Below are 19,529 nucleotides of genomic sequence, written 5' to 3'. Positions count from 1 at the left end.
TTTTCAGATCCTTACTACCATTTCAAATTGCATTATGTCACCAAAGACTTCCCTAACAGTCATTATACCATCACAGCATTTAACTTGATAGTTGGTTATTTTAGTATACTGATCAATGCACAGTGTGAAATCATTTGTATCTGGGCCAATTCATTCACAGGAGAAAGGAAGCTCACCAAGAACAATGTGCAACTCCATGACCCCAGTCCAATGTTGCATGTTAATCCAATCTATGGTTGGGAGAGGACTTAAGTTGTCAGTTTTGTAGCTCACTGTAGTAAGTTTGCAAGGCCACTGGATGCTATGAAGGGTGAGAATCTCTTCCCAAGTTGGATATATACTCCAGACATTTTGGCTGAACATGCAACAGTAGCATCATACAAGATGCCAAAGCTACTCTGAAAATAAAGACTTCTTCAGCAGCATTAAAGTCCAAGTCTGGCAATTTTTTTCCAGTATTGTTGACGTTGAGAGGCATGCATACCTTGGTTAATAAACTCACTTTGAAGAGATACACCGACACTTCAAAGGCTTCATGAAGGCCATTAATAACTTAGATTAGGAAGACTAATTCTGGATAGTTGGGTGGAGTGTCTCCTTCCATTCTAAGTCAAAGTATGCCTACGCAGACTTCTTGACTGTACTGCTCCATCCAATATCAGGGACTCACATGGCTCCTTCTTTGCTTGTGATCTGTAGCTTCTCACCAGTGATAGCACTCATGGTATGTCTCTTGGTTGATGGGTTCCCCTATTATCTAATTTTACAGATAAAAAAAATAGGCTCAGAGTGGTTAAGTAACTTGCCAATTTCTCACAGCAAGTAAGTGGTAGAGCCACATTTTGAACCAAGATCTGTCTGACTCTAAACCGATGCTCTTAACTACTCTGCTCTGATGAAAGACCACTGAAGAAAATGATGAGTTCTAACAATATGCCATTTAAAAGCCATGGAGAAGTCTACAAAAATACTCCAGGAAAAAGCAAAATGAGAAGTTAAAGAAAAGGAGATACATCAAAATTGGAAATATAGATTAGGGAATCTTCAGTTACTGGATGATATCTCCCAAATATAAAGCCATATAATGCAAAATGTTTTTTAGTAAGAGAAAAATATTAATCAAAACTTCATCCCACCTGTAAAAGGATCTGCTGCAGGCAGTGAGTTAGAAGATCCTGAAGAGCTTGGAACATACCGACCACCACCTGTACATACAAAATAGAGGGAAAGCTGAGGTGCACCAAAATTTGAAGTTGATAAATATCACAATGTTTATCGTAAGACTCTACACTTGGAGAAAAGCAGAAAAATGGGTTACAGATGAAAGAATGAAAAAATTATAATGAGAATTCTTACAGTTGAGAAGAAACTAACATTTCAATGATTTTTTCAAGTTTTGTTTTAATTTTAGTACTTAATTATCTCTTAGCCCAGAACTTAAAGATAAAAATAGCTACAAATTACAATATACAAACAGAATTGCAGGTGGTCTCTGACCTAAATAATATCTTTTTCCTGTGTCTATACAAATTCCTTAGGTTCTCTGCTGTTGCCATTGTTATCAAAACTACAGGCTTTAAATATTAATCTTTTACAGAACCCCTGGGATCATTAATTTAAAATAGTGCAGTCAGTGCTGGGGATCCAGCAGGGAACAAGACTGTTTACAAGACTATTTATGTCTACAGAAGCTTACAACCTACTACAAATGGGATGAGAGCTACAAAGGAAACAGATTACCATTTCTCTGTTTACAAATGGGTGGTATGAGTATACTGTTTTGTTGAGCTGTCCATAAAAAGTTATGTGTAGAGATGCTTAAAGTTAGAGTTTAGGAAGAGCAAAAAAGCAGCAACTGTTAAACCTCCAGACAGCGAGCTGCTTTTATACCTGTCCTCTGTCCCACAAGACACTAAAACTACCCACACTTTAGCTTAGAGTTGATACACAACTAATCAATTTGGTCTCATGAAAAGACAGAATTTCAATTTGCCAAATGTCATCAAATATATCTATATCTATATCTTTATCTATATGCATTTAAAACAGCAATTATAAAAGAACATACAAATTTCTTTTTATTTGAAAAAAATGAAATTCTTTAAGCTTTCTTCATTTTACTGGGTTTACAGTAGGGCTTTACTTTTTGAAAGAAAAATTTATAATTATTTCTATAAAATACAGAATTACTACATAATTAGAGGTTTAAAAATATGAATGGAAAATAAAACACTATTGTAGATCTTTATTTTTATTTAAATGGCTATTCATATAGGAGTTTTAAATACATTAAAAAATCAGCAGGGGGCAAAGGTAGTTCAGTGGTAGAATTCTCACCTGTCACGCGGGAAACCCAGATTCAATTCCCAGTCCATGCACTTTCCAAATAACAAACATGCAGCAAAACAAACAAAAAATTCAACAAATGGTGCTGCAATACCAGGATACTTACATGGAAAAATAATGAAATGTGACCCTGACATACAGCATACAAAAAAAAAAAAAATCAACCAACACTGACAGAAGCACATAAACCTACCACAAACCCTAATTTACCTGTAAACGGATCTGAAAAATTGGTGTTTCCAAGTCCCAACATGCGACCTTTTGTGTTATCAATAATGAATTTAGCCACTTGATCCAAAAACATGGGATTCAAATCATTCTTCTGTAGGAAGTTGTATGCAGTTAACCAAGGATCATCACTGGTATTATATGGCAATTTATATGATGGTCCACCTTCATTGACATCAATTGAGAAAACATAATCAAATTCCTTTAATAGAAATATAAAAAGAAGATGTGATTAATAAGCTGTTTATATATATCTCAAATGACATACAGGTAATAATACAGATGTTATTGTGTCCTTTAATAAGAGACTTTCTCCAAAATGCAATCCTATTCTTTACATAAAGATTAGTTAACAGTGACCACCTACAGTTACTTTGAGATATGCTGCAAAATAAGTATTTTTTTAAATTTCTTTATTATTCAACATAACAACGTACAAACACAAATATTCTTAACATATGATCATTCCATTCTTGATATATAATCACTCACAATATCATCACATAGTTGTATATTCATCATGATCATTTCTTAGAACATTTGTATCAATTCAGAAAAATAAAAAGAAAACAGAAAATTCATATATACCATACCCCTTACCCCTCCTTTTCATTGATTACTAGCATTTCAATCTACTAAATTTATTTTAACATTTATTCTCCCTATTATTCATTTATTTTTAATCCATATGATTTACTCATCTGTCAATAAGGTAGATAAAAGCATCAGACACAAGGTTTTCACAGTCACACAGTCACACTGCGAAAGCTATATCATTATACAATCATCTTCAAGAAACATGGCTACTGGAACACAGCTCTACATTTTCAGGCAGTTCCCTCCAGCCTCTCCATTACACCTTAACTAAAAAGGTGAGAGCTATATAACGCATAAGAATAACCTCCAGGACAACCTCTCGATTCTGTTTGGAATCTCTCAGCTAGTATTAACACTTTATTTTGTCTCATTTTGCTCTTCCCCCTTTGGTCAGGAAGGTTTTCTCAATCCCTTGATGCTGAGTCCCAGCTCATTCTAGGATTTCTGTTCCACATTGCCAGGAAGGTCCACACCCCTGGGAGAAGGAGGACAGTGAGTTTGCCTGTCATGTTGGCTGAGAGAAAGGCCACATCTGAGCAACAAAAGAGGTTCTCCAAAATAAGTATTTTATTTATCTACTTTATTGTGTGTGTGTATTATAGCTACAGGCATACCTTGGAGATATTGTCGGTTCAGCTCCCCACCACCACAATAAAGCAAATATTGCACATGAAAAAAGTCACATGAATTTTTTGGTTTACCAGTACATATAAAAGTTATGTTAACACTATACTGTAGTCTATTAATTATGTAAAAGTGTTATGTCTAAAAAAAAAACAATGTACATGGCTTAATTTTAAAATACTGCTAAAAAATGCTAACCATAACCTGAGCCTACAGTGAGTTGGAATCCTTTTGCTGGTGGAAGGTCTTGCCTTGATTGTAGATGGCTAGGCTACTGACTGATCAAGAAGGATGTTAATGAAGGTCAGGGTAGCTGTGGCCATTTCTTAAAAGAAGACAATGAAGTTTGCCCACATCAACTGACTCTTCCTTTTACAAAGATTTCTCTGTTGCATGTGATGCTGTTTAAAAGCATTTTACCACCCAGCTTGTTCAAAATTGGAATCGATCCTCAAACCCTGCTCTATCTTAAGTTTACCTCATAAACTAAATCCTTTGTTGTCACTGCAACAATGTTCACAGGATCTTCATCAGAAGTAGACTCCATCTCAAGAAACCATTTTCTTTGTCCATCCATAAGAAGCAACTCTTTATCCATTAAAGTTTTATCATGAGTTTATAGCAATTCAGGCACATCTCAGGCTCTATTTCTAATTCTAGCTCTCTTCTATTTCCATCACGTCTGCAGTTACATTTTTCACTGAAATCTTGAACCCCTCAAAGTTATCCATGAGAGTTGTAATAATTTCATCCACATCTGTTCATTTTGGTATTCTGATCTCCTCCCATGTTTCATGAATGGTCTTAATGGCATCTAAAATGGTGAATCCTTTCCAGGTTTTCAATTTACTTTAACCAGATCCATCAGAGGAATGACTATCTATAACAGCTATAACCATGCATTTCTTAAAAATGTATTTCTTAAAAATAAGACATGAAAGCCAAAATTACTCTGTGATCCATGGGTTGCAGACTGGATGTTGTGTTGGCAGGCATGAAAACAACATTCATCTTCTTGAACATCTCCATCAGAGCTCTTGAGCTCTTAAGTGGTCAAGTGTATTGTCAATAAGCAGTAACTTTTTTTCCCTTAGGCAGTAATATTTTTTTAAACTTTTTTTATTGTATAGTATAACGTATATACAAAGCAAAGAAATTAAAAAGCAATAGTTTTCAAAGCACTCTTCAAAAAGTGTTTACAGGTTAGATCCCACACTCTTCAAAAAGTGGACAGAGAATAGATTCCAGAGTTTGTCATGGGCTACCATACGATCCTCTCGTATGTTTCCTTCTAGCTGCTCCAGAATATAGGAGGCTAGGGGACTTGAATACTTTTTTATCATCACAATCGACTTTTTTTCCTTTTTTTTTTGTGTACAATAACATATATACAAAAAAGCTACAGATTTCCAAGCACAGCACCACAATTACTTGTAGAACATACTTCAGACTGCAACATGGGTTACAATTTCATAATTTTAGGTTTTTACTTCTAGCTGCTCTAAAACACTGGAGACTAAAAGAGATATCAATTTAATGATTCAGCATTCATATTCATTTGTTAAGTCCTACCTTCTATGTATAATTCCATCATCACCTTGATCTTTACACACCTCTCATTGGGGTTGTTTGGGCTGTGGCAATTCTAAATTTTTTTTTATATTAGAAGGGTCTGTCACTAATATGGAACTATCTGATGTTCTGGGGAGGCTGGGCCAAGTTTCAGGACTTATCTGGACCACAGACCCAGGTTGTAGGTTTCTGGCAAGTTACTCTAGTGCCTGAAACCCTGGATGAATCTTATAAATTGCCCTAGGTGTCCTTTAGGATTGGCTGGAGTGGTCCTGGTTGGGGGTTGGCAGGTTATGATAGGTAGCAAGGTCTACCTGAAGATTGCTTAAGAGCAATCTCCACAGTAGCCTCTTGACTCTATTTGAACTCTCTCTGCCACTGATATTTTATCAGTTACACTTCTTTTCCCCCATTTGGTCAGGATGTAATTGTTGATCCCATGGAGGTCTGGATTCATCCCTGGGAGTCATCTCTCACGTGGCCAGGGAGACTTCCACCCCTGGATGTCATGTCCCACGTAGTGGGGAGGGCAATGATTTCACTTGCAGAGTTGGGCTTAGAGAGACTGAGGCCACATCTTAGTAACAACAGAGATTCTCCAGAAGTAACTCTCAGGCATGCCTATAGGTAGTCTAAGCTTCTCAACTACCTACATAAGCTTTCACAAGAGTAAGCCTCATGATCAAGGGCATGGCCTATTGATTTGGGTGTCCCTAAAGTTTGAAACAGTATCAGGGGGTTCCCTGATGGTAAGATTTAATAGTTCCATAGTCTTTCTCCGCCCCCTCAGGGACTCTGCCAATACTTTTTGATTATCTGCTTAAGATACTCTAGGATGTTTCCAGGCATTACAATAATCTATACAGGATTAAAGGACCTCTTTCTCATTCTGTGCTCTCTGTGTTTCAATTGTTCAAATGAGCTATACAGATAGGTTGAATTCGATTATGCATGGCAGAAAATTTCAGTTCCAGATCAAATAAACCTTTCTTCCATTGGTCTCAAAGTATATGTGGTTCTAAAATATAGACACTGTCTTCCTTACCCTTATGTTTTTAGGTAGTAATATTTTGAGAGGAATCTTTTCTGAGGTCTCAGTAGTGAGCTTAAAATATTCAGCACACCCTGTTGTAAAAAGACGTGCTGTCATTAGGTTTTTCCATTTATAGAGCACAGGTAGAGTAGATTAAGTATAATTCTTAAAGGCCCTAGAATTTTCAAAATGATAAGGGAGCATGGGTTTCAACTTGAAGTCACCAGCTGCATTAGCCCGTAACAAGAAAGTCAGTTTGATCTCTGAAGCTTTGAAGAGCCAGGCATTGACTTCTCCTCTACTGCCATGAAAGTCCTAGATGACATCTTTTTTCAATAGAACCCTGTTTCATTTATACTGAAAACTGTTGTTTAGTGTAGCTACCTTCATCAATTATCTTAGCTAGGTCTTCTTGATAACCACAGCTTCTATATCAGCACTTGCTGTTTCACCTTACACTTTGATGTTATGGGAACACCATAAAACCTCATGAACCAGTCTCTGCTAACTTCGAACTTTTCTTCAGTAGCTTCCTTACCTCTCTCAGCCTTCACAGAATTGAACAGATTTAGGGACTTGCTCCAGATCAGGCTTTGGATTCAGGGACTAGAATGGCTGTTTTGATCTTCCATACAGACCACTAAAACTTTCTCCGTACAGCAATATGGCTGTTTTGCTTTCTTATTATTCATGTGTTCCCTGGAGTAGCACTTTTAATTTCCTTCGAGAACTTTTACATTGCATTCACAATTTGGCTAACTGTTTGACATAAGAGGCCTAGCTTTTGGCCTATCTTGGCTTTTGATATGCCTTCCTTAAGGTTAATTTCTAGTTTTTCATTTAAAATCAGAGACATGTGACTCTTTACTTTTTACTTGAACACTTAAAGGACACTATAGCTATGGTTATTAACTGGCTTAATTTCAGTATTGTTTCTCTGAGAATAGGGAGGCCAGAAGAGACAGAGAAAGACAGGGGAACAACTTGTTGGTAGAGCAGTCAGAATATACAACGCTTACTGATTAAGTTCACAGGTTATAAGGGCATGGTTTGTGGTACCCCAAAACAAGTACAGAGTAACATCAAAGATCACCATAACAAATATAATAATAATAAAAAGTTTGAAATATTGTGAGAATTACCAAAATATGACACAGAGACACAAAGTGAGCATATACTGTTAGAGAAATGGTACCAGTAGACTTGCAGGGTTGCCCCAAACCTTCAACTTGTAAAAAATGCATTGTCTGCAAAGCACAATAAAGAGAGGTATGTCTATATCTATATTAAGGCTAAGACCAAAAGAGAGTTTCCAATTGGTTGATTTCAAAGCCAAAAATACTAGCTGTTATCATGCCCTGCTCACCAAAACACACTGGCATTGTAAACACTGCCTTGCAGGCTCCCTCATGTTTTGTTGAGTTGAATTATAGCCAGGCTACCTATAAGATGAAAGGTAGGACAAAAGTTCCTAATTCAAAATAGTTAGAAATGGTTTTTGTATGGTAACTACTAAAAGACAACCAACAACTTACTTGGCTATTAAATACAGCATTCCCAAATGGAAAGGAATTTTTTTTTTAATTATTTAAAGACAGGCAGAAGAGAGAATTTTCCCCACAGAATGTATTTTAATGTCAAAACACCAAAGAATTTTTATTGGCATGGGGAAGAGAGAAAAGAAAACCTTTAATTTACCTAATGCTTTAAGATAATGGTAATTAGAAAGTAAAAGTTGACATACTTTCCCCTCATATAAAACTTTTCCAGATGTTTGCTGATTAACACCAGATGAGCCAACAACATCGCCAATTTTTATCCATCTCCCTTCACTAACACTCCACTGATAGGCTTCGACTTTCTCCCCATCTCTGATTAGACGAGTCTGTCCTTCTCTAGTACCTTAAAATAAGAAATTTAAGAAGGAAAGGTAAAATTGCAGTGAAATCCAAAAACATTTAGACAGAAAACTCTTAATATTAGAATTTACACAGTAAAGAGAATATGCATTTTTGTTTAAAAGAAAATGTTATTAAACAGAAGATTTGAGAACGTAATTCTACAGAAAGAAAGTAAGGCTTAAAAGGAAATTTTATTAAATAAATGAAGATTAAAAAAAAAAACTAAATTCCATAACAAAGAAAATGGCCCATAGAAAATAAAGTTTTATATTACTATCTCCTAGGATCACATTTCATTTCATTAAATGACCCTCCATTCTTTCCGTTGCTCAGGTCAAAAAGGGTAAGAGTCTGATTTCACTGTCTCTCAACCCTATAGCCAATCCTTCAACAAATTCTATCAGTTCTACCTTTGAAACATATCTAAATAACTACCTATTCTTACTATTATCTCCATTGCTACCCTCTGGGAACAAGTCACCATTATTTCTCATTAGGGTAATTTAAAAGCTTCTTATCCCTGCCCCCTATAGTCTATACTGAATCTGGCAATAGCTCAAGTAAGTCCTGATGCTCCTCTGCTCAAAACTATTCAGTGAAGGGTACATGGTGCTTCGGTGGTAGAATACTCACCTGCCATACAGGAGACCCAGGTTTGATTCTGGGCCCATGCACCCCCAAAACAAAAAACTATTCAGTGGCTTCCCCTCTTACTCTTAGTAAAAGCCAATGTTCTTGGAGTGGCATACAAATGCCCAATATAATCTGCCTACCACCAACCCCATTTTCTCTCTGAACTCATCTCCTACTTTCCCTTCCCTCCTACCACCATACCACTTCCGCCATGGTGCCACTGCTCTTTATTCTGACCTAGATGCTTTTCACCCAGATTCAGCAGGATTTGTTTCCTTGACTCCTTAACAACTTATTCAGATTTCACCTGGTCCCAGCAAGGTCTTCAGTGCCAGAGACAGTAGGCTGTCCTCCAAAGAGTCATGTTCCTATTCCATAAGGTAGAGCTGCAGCTGTCCAGCCAGAGACTACATTATTCAGCCCCCTTGTATTTTAAAGTTCCTTGATGTCACACAACTAAGTCAGTGGAATCTGGGTATACACGATATATACCAATTACATGCCTAGCCTATCACCCTCTACTCTCCTTCCCATCTGCTGGCTGGGGAAATATATGATGAAGTGGTGGCTTTATTTACAGCCTGTGATCATGAATAACTATAAGGAGCAGGACTACTCCACAAACATACACACACCTACCATGTCTACCAGCAACTGAACTTTAAATGCGCAAAAAATAAACTTGTGTTAAGCCACTGAGATTGCATTTATTTGCTATAGTACCTAGTGCTATCCCATGTATCACAAATTCCCCAATCATTATCTTTAATATTACAAACTAGCCCGGAATCCTGCTTTATTTTTCCCATAGTACTTATCATTATCAGACATAATGATACATTTTCTTGTTAATTATCTTCTCTCTCCCTACTAGCTTATAAATTTATGAGAACTGGGATTTGTGTCCCTTTTGTTATCTTCTACATTCCCCTAAACAATTTCTGGCAAACAGTTGGTGATTAGTAAATATTTGTTTAGTGTCTATATATTGACAAAATGCTACATTCTTAGGAATTATAAGAATATTAAAAACATGGTATATACAGTGGTGCTCATTTTCAAGATCCTTTTTGGTTTCGAGATCCCTTTATAGTTATGAAAGTTACTGAAAATTCAAAGAGCTTTTGTCTATGTGAGTTATATTTACTGGTTTGAATAAATGTATTTGAAATTAAAATTGAGTTTAAAAAATATTTAATTCATTTAAAATAATAATAAATTTATTACATATTAAATAACATTTTATGAAAAAAACTAGATTTTAAAAATTTTGGTGAGAAGATGCATTTTCTTACATTTTTCCAAATCTCTTTAATGTACTGCTTAACAGAAGAAAGCCAGATTAGGATATCTATCTTGGTATCCAATCTATTACAATTTGTTGTTCTGGTTGATATACATGAAGAATATCTAGACCCACACAGGTATGTTTTTGAAAAAGAGGGGATTAATTTAATAGCCTTTTCAGATAAGCGTGGATTCTACAAGTGATAGTTTCCTAAAAGTTACAATGTGGAATGTGAAACCTTATCAATGAATTTTTTATGCTCAATTGCACTGAAACCCATTGGTCTATCTTGCATTTTGAATGTATCTTTTAGCCAGGCATGATTTTGTGACATTTCACATTTGGGAAATACTGGTTCGCGAGTTCTGCAAATTTCCCATGTCTCTACATATTTTATTATTCAATATTTTAAAAACTGTAATCGTTAGTACTTCCTCTGATCTCTTCAGAGTGATATTTGAGTACAGAGAAGCTGTCAAACTCACTTGCAGATACAATTTCTGCAAAATGTCAGCATTTTTTTTTTTTTTGGCATGTGTAGGCACAGGGAATCGAACCCAGGTCTTTGGCATGGCAACCGAGAATTCTACCAGTGAAAATTCCCATTTTTAACTGTAAGTTTAAATTTTATCTTTGGAAATACTGTCAGTTGTTTTCCTTTAAGTGACAGGCTCACTTTGCTGGTTTTCAAAAAATGTCTGCCAAATATCCAAGCCTAAAAAATAAGTCATTTTTCCAAATAAAAATGGCATTACATAAGAAAAAGTGCTAGTTTAGCGTGCAATTCAAACAACTGCATGGATGCTTTTCCTTGAGACACCATGGCACGTTGTTTTTCTTTATCTGTCCTTACCATTTTATCGCCCAGAATATTAAAAAGATATTATAGGGTCAAGATGTAATAATATTAACAATTTTTGCTGCCTGATTAAAGACAGTCTTAAGGGCAACTCATGCTTTGTGTGCTAAGGGACAGCAGTTTCACCCATCATTGCTTCTGCACCATAAGTGCAAATGTTAAACAGTAAAAAAGGCAAATACATCTTAGTATTATTATAAAATGAGTTTTGACTTCATGGACTTAAGTCCACATGCCGAAAGGCTCTCAGATGTTTCAGGAGTCCACACAACATACTTGGAGATTCACTGGCATAATGAGTCAGTAATATATCCAATACTAGATTTCCTTTGAGACAACTGTTCCCTGATTTCAAACTCAAATGATCTCCAATTCATTAAGCAAATACTGATTTATTTAAACTCACTTTTATTTTTAGTCTACAAAAATTCTCTCAGGTAATCCAATCAGCCAAAAAGTATTAAATGACTGACTTATAAGTACCTCTTTTGTATGAGTGTTGGGGGATTAAAAAAATAAAAAGATTTCTGTCTAAACTGTGAGACAGATAAGAACAGTCACATTGATAGTGGTTATGTGTGATAATAAAAATCCTGAAAAATTAGTACCTGGCAGTGAAAATAATACTGAATAATTAGCAAAACAATTCTTGCTTAAAAATCATTTAATTATTCCAAAGACAAATATGGAAAGAAAAAAAAAAGGCAAATACTAGATACAATGAAATATTTACCAGGTTCATTCAGATGTTCCTTCCCAGGAAGCTGCTCAGCATTAATATCTCCTAAATCACCAGTTTTGGAATCAATGGTTGCTTGAGAGAGTTCTTTTTCAAAAGTTTTGATTTCCTCCACACTTGCTGTCCGATCCTCTGATTCTGTAAACACTCTAATAATACCATCACTATAAGGAAAAACAAACTAATTTTAAAAGATATTGTCATAGTATTAATATTATTATTATACCTGAAAGACTCAAAGCAATCTATTGTGAATATAACAAATACAGTTATTGACAAATATAGTACTATGCTGACTTCAGCACACTCTACCCTCTATAACTTTCTAAAACAAAGCACAGGGAGGATAAAGACTATTTAAGAAGTTACTGGCAAAGGATAAAGAAATATATATTTAATGCTCTTTTCAATTCAAAGCTAGATATTTACCATTATAAAAATCTAGAGACACACCATATACTTTTAAAGAAAATATTATATAGATTTTACTATATAACATAGGACAGTGGCCTGGCTTATATAGAAAGAGATAAAAAACCCAACCTAACCCTTATAATACAGAAGATGTTCAGTATCTGTTCATTACCATACCACTGACTAGTGACGTGACCTCAATCCAGAAAACAAAAAAAAAAGAAATGCCTCGCGTTTGGACTAGATGATAGCCATCCACCTTTGTCTCAGAAAAATGACTTGATTCCCATGATTTCTAAATTTTGGCAGTGAGGGGGCAGGTTAGTCATTTTTGACCATATTAAACCTACCTAATAATACCAGAAATGTGCTTCCTTCTTAACCTTCTGCAAACATCAATTTTACCATTTCAGTTGGTTTGTTTTTAACTTCAAATGTGCATATAAAAGAAATAAAAAAAGAACTAAACCAACAAATCAACCCCCCATTTCAGCCTCCATTTTATTAGACCATTACCGTTCTAGCTGTTACCTTCTTTCCCTTCTTGTCTGCAATATCAGAGTATAGTCTACAATCCTTTTCTTCATCTATTTCCTCAAACAACCCTTGATCTATTTCCTCTTATCTTTTCTGTCATTCACTACCAAACATGATGTCAAAAAAAGTCACTAAACATCTTTCGGACAAAATCCAAAAGTCTTTTTTTTTAAATTAATTAATTTTTTGAGAACTCAAAAATGTGGTATACAATCAATAGCTCACAATATCATCACATAAGTTGTGTATTCATCACCATGATCATTTTTTAGAACATTCACATCACTCCAGAAAAAGAAATAAAGAAAAACTCACACATACCACACTCTTTACCCCTTCCCCAAAAGCTTTTCTAACTTTCAACTTCTTGATCCCTGAATTACTTTCTGATACTGACGATAATCTACATATAAACTCTATCCTTCTCCATCTCCCTGAATTTCAACACCCTAATTCCTTGCTCTGTTTGGATCTATTGTCCTATTGGCTTCTCTTTCTCTATCCAGAGTATATCATAAGATTCAGTCTTTAAAAAGTCTCCCTGGCAACATGGGATATGGCTCCCAGGATGAGACTGGCCCTAGTACCATGGGATCAACAATGCTTTCCTGACCAAAAGGGGGAAAAGAATTATAACAAATAAGGTATCAGTGGCTGAGAAAGTTCAAATAAAGTCAAGAGGCTCCTCTGGAGGCTACTCAAATTCCAAGCTTCAGCTAGATACTGCTATTTATCATGGTTTGCCAAAGCCCAACCAAAACCATACCTGCCAACCCTGAAGAATACCTAGGGCTTATCTGAGATTCTACAAAGGTTCCATGCACTATAATTACTTTCTAGAAACCTACAACCTCTAGATGGTTCTTAGGCCTGATAAGTCCTGAAACCCAGAGGGCCAGCCTCTCCAGAATATCAACCAGTTCCATTCTGCTATCCCATGTTACTGATAGCCCTTTCCAATTCCAACATGAAAAAGTTAGAAAGGACATAGCTCAAATACCCTTAAAGACTGGGAAATAGATCAAAGGAGAGGGTGGAATTGTAATAGAGAAGATAGGATTTAACAAATGAGTATTACTGTTGAATCATTATATCGACATTTCTTTTAGTCTCCAGTATCTTGGAGCAGCTAAAGGAAAAACCTAAAATTGTGGAACTGCAACCCACACCAAACTCTGAAATCTGTTCTATAACTAATTGTTGCAGTGTGCTTTGAAATGTACTGCTTTTTTGTATACATTGTTATTTTTCACAGTTAAAAAAAAATTCAGTCTTTACTTCCTGTTCCTCCTTTTCTTATTTCTTATCCTCAGAGAAAGGTGTTCTGCTGGTTGACTTGGACAGTTTTATGTAACTCTTCATCTTCTATCTCAGTTCTTATACTAGGCTCCACTTCAAGTATCTGGGACCCACTGTTCCCCTGTTCTAGATCTTAGAAAGTCCGAAACTGAAGTCATCCCTTGAAGTTCCAAACCCTTCTCTCTCACTTCTCCATTTTTATTAGTGGAGAACTTCCAATTATCAAAGTTTGTATGTTTAACCTTCTCTTTCATCCTCTTTCTGGTCATTTTTCCTCTAAATTATCTCATGCATTTATTTCTTTATGCAGTGCCACTGCATAAAGCCAAAATTTCATAACTTCACACTCCTATTACAATTGCTTTCTAGTTTGTTTTTCTGTCCATTTGTTATCACTAGTTAAAGCCAACTTACATATTTAATAAAGCATAACTTCTGTTTCAATCACAGCATTTCTTGCTTATAATACAAGAATACAATAGGTTCATCAGGCCACGAAACAAATCTAACAATTGCCTGGCATTCAAGACTCTCCATAATTAAATCATCTTGCCCAACAACCTAACTATTCACTATTTTCCAGAATTAGTCCTCTACTCTTTTCCTTCATCTCCTACACACAGCACAGTCTGTCACATACTTACTTACAGTTTCCTTAACAAAAATTCTCATTTCCTTTCTTATTAACTTTCAAAATCCAGCATAAGTTTTCTTCTCCACCAGAAAGTTTACCTACATCAATCTCTATTGTCTCTAACTTCCTCTGTATTTGATCTTTCAACTGCACAACTTTCAGTACTAATGTAATGTATCATGTATCATTAATGTAAAAGCAGTTACACCTGCTACTGTTCTGTGCACTAGTAAAAATGTGCACCTGATTTTGTCTGTCTACTATAGTACCTATCAAGGACTAGACACATAGTAAATAGTTGATTGATTGATTAGAATATAAATACCTTGCACCAACCACAATATCACCATTGTCTAGCACACAGCAGCACCATACAGACTGAGCTGGAAGTCTGATTGTTTGAGCACATTCCCCATGTTTCCAGATTCTCAGAGATCTGTCTTCTGCTGTTGTCACAAAATCTAAAATTAATGAATGTGAGAAAAATTAGTTTGAATAAATAAAATTAAATACCTTTACACATATCATCTTTCTAGATAGGTACCCTGAGGCTTTTAAACCCCCAAACTTTAAAATTACAGTTTTAAATTTTACACATTTTTCATTTACACCATAAACAATAGCAAGAATTCCCTTCACATACATTCCATATCTTATATATACCATAACTTGCACCATTACATTATACAAAACCTTTCCTCAGACACCCACGATCTTTTTACTATACAACCAATTAATTTAAATATAAAGATGACCATACAATTTCCTTCTTTAGGAAAAACATATTCATGAAATGAAGTTACTAAATTATTCAATTCACAGATGATAAATCCATTTACGTAATCAGTAATCCCTGCTTCCCTCACTCTAATGAATGGTACAGAATATATTCAATACATTATTTTAAAGACATAGCATGAAATAATCTTACCTTTACAATTTGGAAAGACAGATATACTATAAATATAATTTGTATGCCCATAATATACTTCAAGACACTCTCCAGTGATTTGCCACCTTCTAATACTAGCATCATTTGCACAGGAAAGAAATTCTGTTTCATTCAAAATTGCCAGGCCTCTTACACAGTCTTCATGTCCTATGTTAAAAATAACACTTATTAATAAAATGGATTATTTGGTTGATGGGTCTATATATTTCACTGATATATATATATATAAAACATCAGTGAGTAGTTAAAACTTATTTTCAAATTAGAGAAAATCATATTTTTCTGTAGAAAGGCCTGGTAACAAAACTTGTAGCTTAGGTCTGGCAATATTTTCATCACCAGCCCTGAGAAGTTATTTTATATTTATCATGTTGCCTCTAAATTCTTTCTCCAAATCCTCCAGAAACATAATTTTCATCTAACAATTCTTTGTTTTCACTTGCCAATTAATTTTCAACTTTTCTTTCCTGATAACAAGAATAACTCATCAAATATATAATATTCAAATATACAAGAGTAAATAGCCCCTAAAACTCTCCCTCATGATACTGAAATGAATATTTATAAAGCACTAGAGAAAACCAATAAAAATTAAGATTACAAAAAGATTCCAAATATTTAAGTTTGAAATACAAACCTTTATCATAGATAAGCAAATTTTATTTAGATATAAAAGATAAGGTTGAGAGAGGTTAATTTATCCAAAACCCCACAATTAGTGACCAGGTTAAATCTAGAATTCCAGTTTCCTGCTTCAGAATTCCATTCCTCTGATCAACTGAGTTCAAATACTGGTACTATATCAATGATAACATGTCACAACGTATATCAGCATTTGCTGATGTTAAAATGATGCAACAATCAATTATTAACACATTTTAAAAAAGCAAAATTTTATGGAATGAATGTCCATTAGGGTCTAAATTATGTAACGGGGAAGAATATATATTATTTACCAAAGGATTTTAAATATTTTCAAAAACTTGGCAAAATTTCATTTCTTTTATATAAACTGAGGCACTGTAGAAGGGGTCACCACAATTTTTTTAAAAGACAAATATTTTCTGAATCCTGTGATTTAATAAAAGCATAAGTAAAAAATATTTCCATGCTCACTATTTATTGATTTAGATTAGCTATCAAAGACTAATAATGACAATGCATAGATATACTGCATATACTGAAGAGGTAAGAGAGAAATGCTTGGTTTTAATTCATCCATTTTTCCCTTTACCAATAACTTTATCCGCACAAAGGGACTTTTTTCAGTATAATTCACGGTTATAATCAACTTTAAAGGAGAAAATAAAAAGAGAAGAACAATAAAAAAAAGATACACACCAGAAAGTTAAGGGCTGCCCTGCCCCCAGTAAACTCAGTGATATTACTATTAGGTAGTAGATGTGTTAGCATAAAAGTTATTTTATAACTGGGGCTTAACAGGTCTAGCCACCATTAACTACAGCATAAGCAAAGCATGAAATCTGTTACAATTAAACAAAAGAATTCAATAATACTAAAAACATTAATGATGCTTCCCTCCAAAAGATAACAATACTAATCCATTATCAGTAAGGATTATACTTTGAAGTTTCAGGCTGAATATATTAAAACGACAGCCAAAAACATAATTGCACACCCAAAATTACATACATGTAATACATAAAAGTACATACACATATTATAGCTTATCAGATGGCTATTTGTTTTATGAGAGGTCCCTCTATTTATCTTTTAAAAAGATATGGAATATTAACTGTCAGAAATATTATACTCATATAAATTTAGTGGTTCAAGTACACTGATATCTTTCAAATACTATTTTCAAGCTTCCAAATGTTTGAGGAAAAAATGTGTAAATAATAAATTCTGAGATTATAAAAGTTATGTAGTCTGATCTTACCTGAAAAAGTCCTCTCACATCTTCCTGCCTTCCACAGTTTAATAGTCTTGTCTGCTGATCCAGTCAACATTAAGCCTTGTTCAGGTAATATTTTTACTGCCCATACTGCAGCTGTATGACCCTATGAATAAAAAGGGTATCAATCTAAGTAGCCACAGAATCTTTAAATTTAATTATTATCATCTAGAATATTCACATAGAACTACTCTACCTGTAAGGTCATCATGCATTTGTCATTTAGCCAGACTTTAGCTGTGGTATCCCACGAGCCACTAAGCAACGTTCCAAATTTTCCAGATGAAAGACTACAAACTAGGGAAAAAAAAACATTATTTAACACATTTTCTTATACAAAAAATGTTCACCTTGCTAGTTTTTAATAGTGAATAAAGCATTGCAATTTGAAAAACACTTCAAGTAACAGTATCTTAGCCAAAAGGTTTAACTCATTGGAGGTACAGCAGAGTTCAGTGGTCAAGAGGACAGACTAGTGCCAGATTGCCACCTAGATGTAAATCCTAGTTATACCACTTATGAGCTGTGTGCCCAAAAGTATGTAAATTAACCTCGATTCCACATCCATAAAGAGCTACACAATCCCTTCCAGCAAAGAAATTACCATATGAAGATAATATAATTTTGAAACACTGCTTATAGCGGTATTTTGGGTTACTTTAATTAAAATGACAAAAAAAATGGAGTCAAGCTAAATTTTCAACAGTAATGGATGGTTAATTAATGTCTTACTATACTGATAGAAGATTATGCAGGCTAAAAATTATAAATATGAAACGATCTAAAAACAAGACAACAAAGACAATTCTGGTGAAAAATGGCAGACTGTTCATAGTAAAGTATAAATAGTATTAATCTACAATGACAAACAAACAAGAAAATGACATAACTGACTTAGTAAAAGGAGGAAGTTATCATTTAAACACACACAGAGAAGGGACTAGAGGCAAAAAAAAAGGTCCCACAGACCTCCCATGAGGCTCTGAGCCCTGCCACTAGGTGCCTTTGCTAAGGAAAAAACTTGAAAAACGAGGTGAGTGATTGAAAATCTGTATACAACACAATGAAACCCTAGATCTCTTCCTGTAGCCTACAAAGTCACAACCCATTCGCTGTAGGAGACTGGAGGCTGTTCTCTCAAGGAACTGAAGTAAAATTTCCAGGCTCAGGCTTCCAGCATAATATAAAAGGCTGGAGTAAGGTGCCCTATCAAATAAGGAGTAAGCGGAAAGTCTACATTTGAATATTGGTACTGACAGACACCCCGTACCCACAATACCAGCAGCTAATATGTTCCTCCCTGCCCTGGCAGGAGGTGAGAGGGTTCTTCTCTAAAGGACTGAATAATGTTAAGAAATTCCAGATACTCTGACAGCATCTTCCACCTAATGGGTCAGAACACCACCTGTTCAAGCCATAATAAAGCCCACAGTGCACCAAACTCCATCTACGTAGGCTAAAAAAATTCCAATGAATATTCTGACTTTTATTCTTAATATGAACAGCTAATCTAGGACTACAACCATCTGATAAAAGCTTTCAATATGATAGGAAAAAAACAAACAGAGAAAGAAAAATAGAAAGGGTGAGCTTTGGGGAATTCAGAGGAAACAAATCTAATTTCAGAAAGAAAAAAACGTTCAACTATAATATCTGTAAATAGATCAGCTATATAAAAAATAATGTGAAAACAAGAAAAATAAATGTTAAAAATAGAAGGGCCCCTCCACACCAAAAAAAAAAAAAAAAAAAAAGTAATTGAAAAAAGTCCCTAGGAATTAGGCCAAAAGGCAAAGACATGAAAAATGGGAAAGAAAAGTTAACTAATAGGAATTTCAGAAAGAGATAATAGAGGAGAAAAGGGGAAGAGGGCAGGCAGACAAAAATAACCAAAAGTGAAAGACATGAATATCTAGATTAAAAGAACCCACAAGCTGCCCAGCACAATGAAAAGT

At 34.8% G+C, this 19,529-nt stretch overlaps 1 protein-coding gene across 3 annotated transcripts in view; it reads right to left on the bottom strand.

Moving 5' to 3' along the window:
• The window catches only part of PLAA (phospholipase A2 activating protein), a 107,751-nt gene that overhangs the window by 14,945 nt on the left and 73,277 nt on the right, over positions 1-19,529 (bottom strand). For 2 of the 3 annotated variants that reach the window (XM_077147998.1, XM_077147996.1), the window contains exons 3-10: positions 17,771-17,871; positions 17,560-17,680; positions 15,636-15,803; positions 15,030-15,165; positions 11,815-11,984; positions 8,145-8,302; positions 2,557-2,776; positions 1,137-1,205 (exon numbers count right to left, since the gene is read on the bottom strand). In XM_077147998.1, the coding sequence (XP_077004113.1) occupies positions 1,137-1,205; positions 2,557-2,776; positions 8,145-8,302; positions 11,815-11,984; positions 15,030-15,165; positions 15,636-15,803; positions 17,560-17,680; positions 17,771-17,871 (1,143 nt within the window). The remainder of the gene's footprint in view (positions 1-1,136; positions 1,206-2,556; positions 2,777-8,144; positions 8,303-11,814; positions 11,985-15,029; positions 15,166-15,635; positions 15,804-17,559; positions 17,681-17,770; positions 17,872-19,529) is intronic. The other variant, XM_077147997.1, reaches the window with a different exon arrangement.

Source organism: Tamandua tetradactyla, chromosome 2 (genome assembly GCF_023851605.1).
Source record: "Tamandua tetradactyla isolate mTamTet1 chromosome 2, mTamTet1.pri, whole genome shotgun sequence".
Classification (NCBI taxonomy): Eukaryota; Metazoa; Chordata; class Mammalia; order Pilosa; family Myrmecophagidae; genus Tamandua; species Tamandua tetradactyla.
The sequence above is the reverse complement of the archived record's forward strand: the minus strand, read 5'-3'. Positions and strand labels throughout refer to the sequence as shown.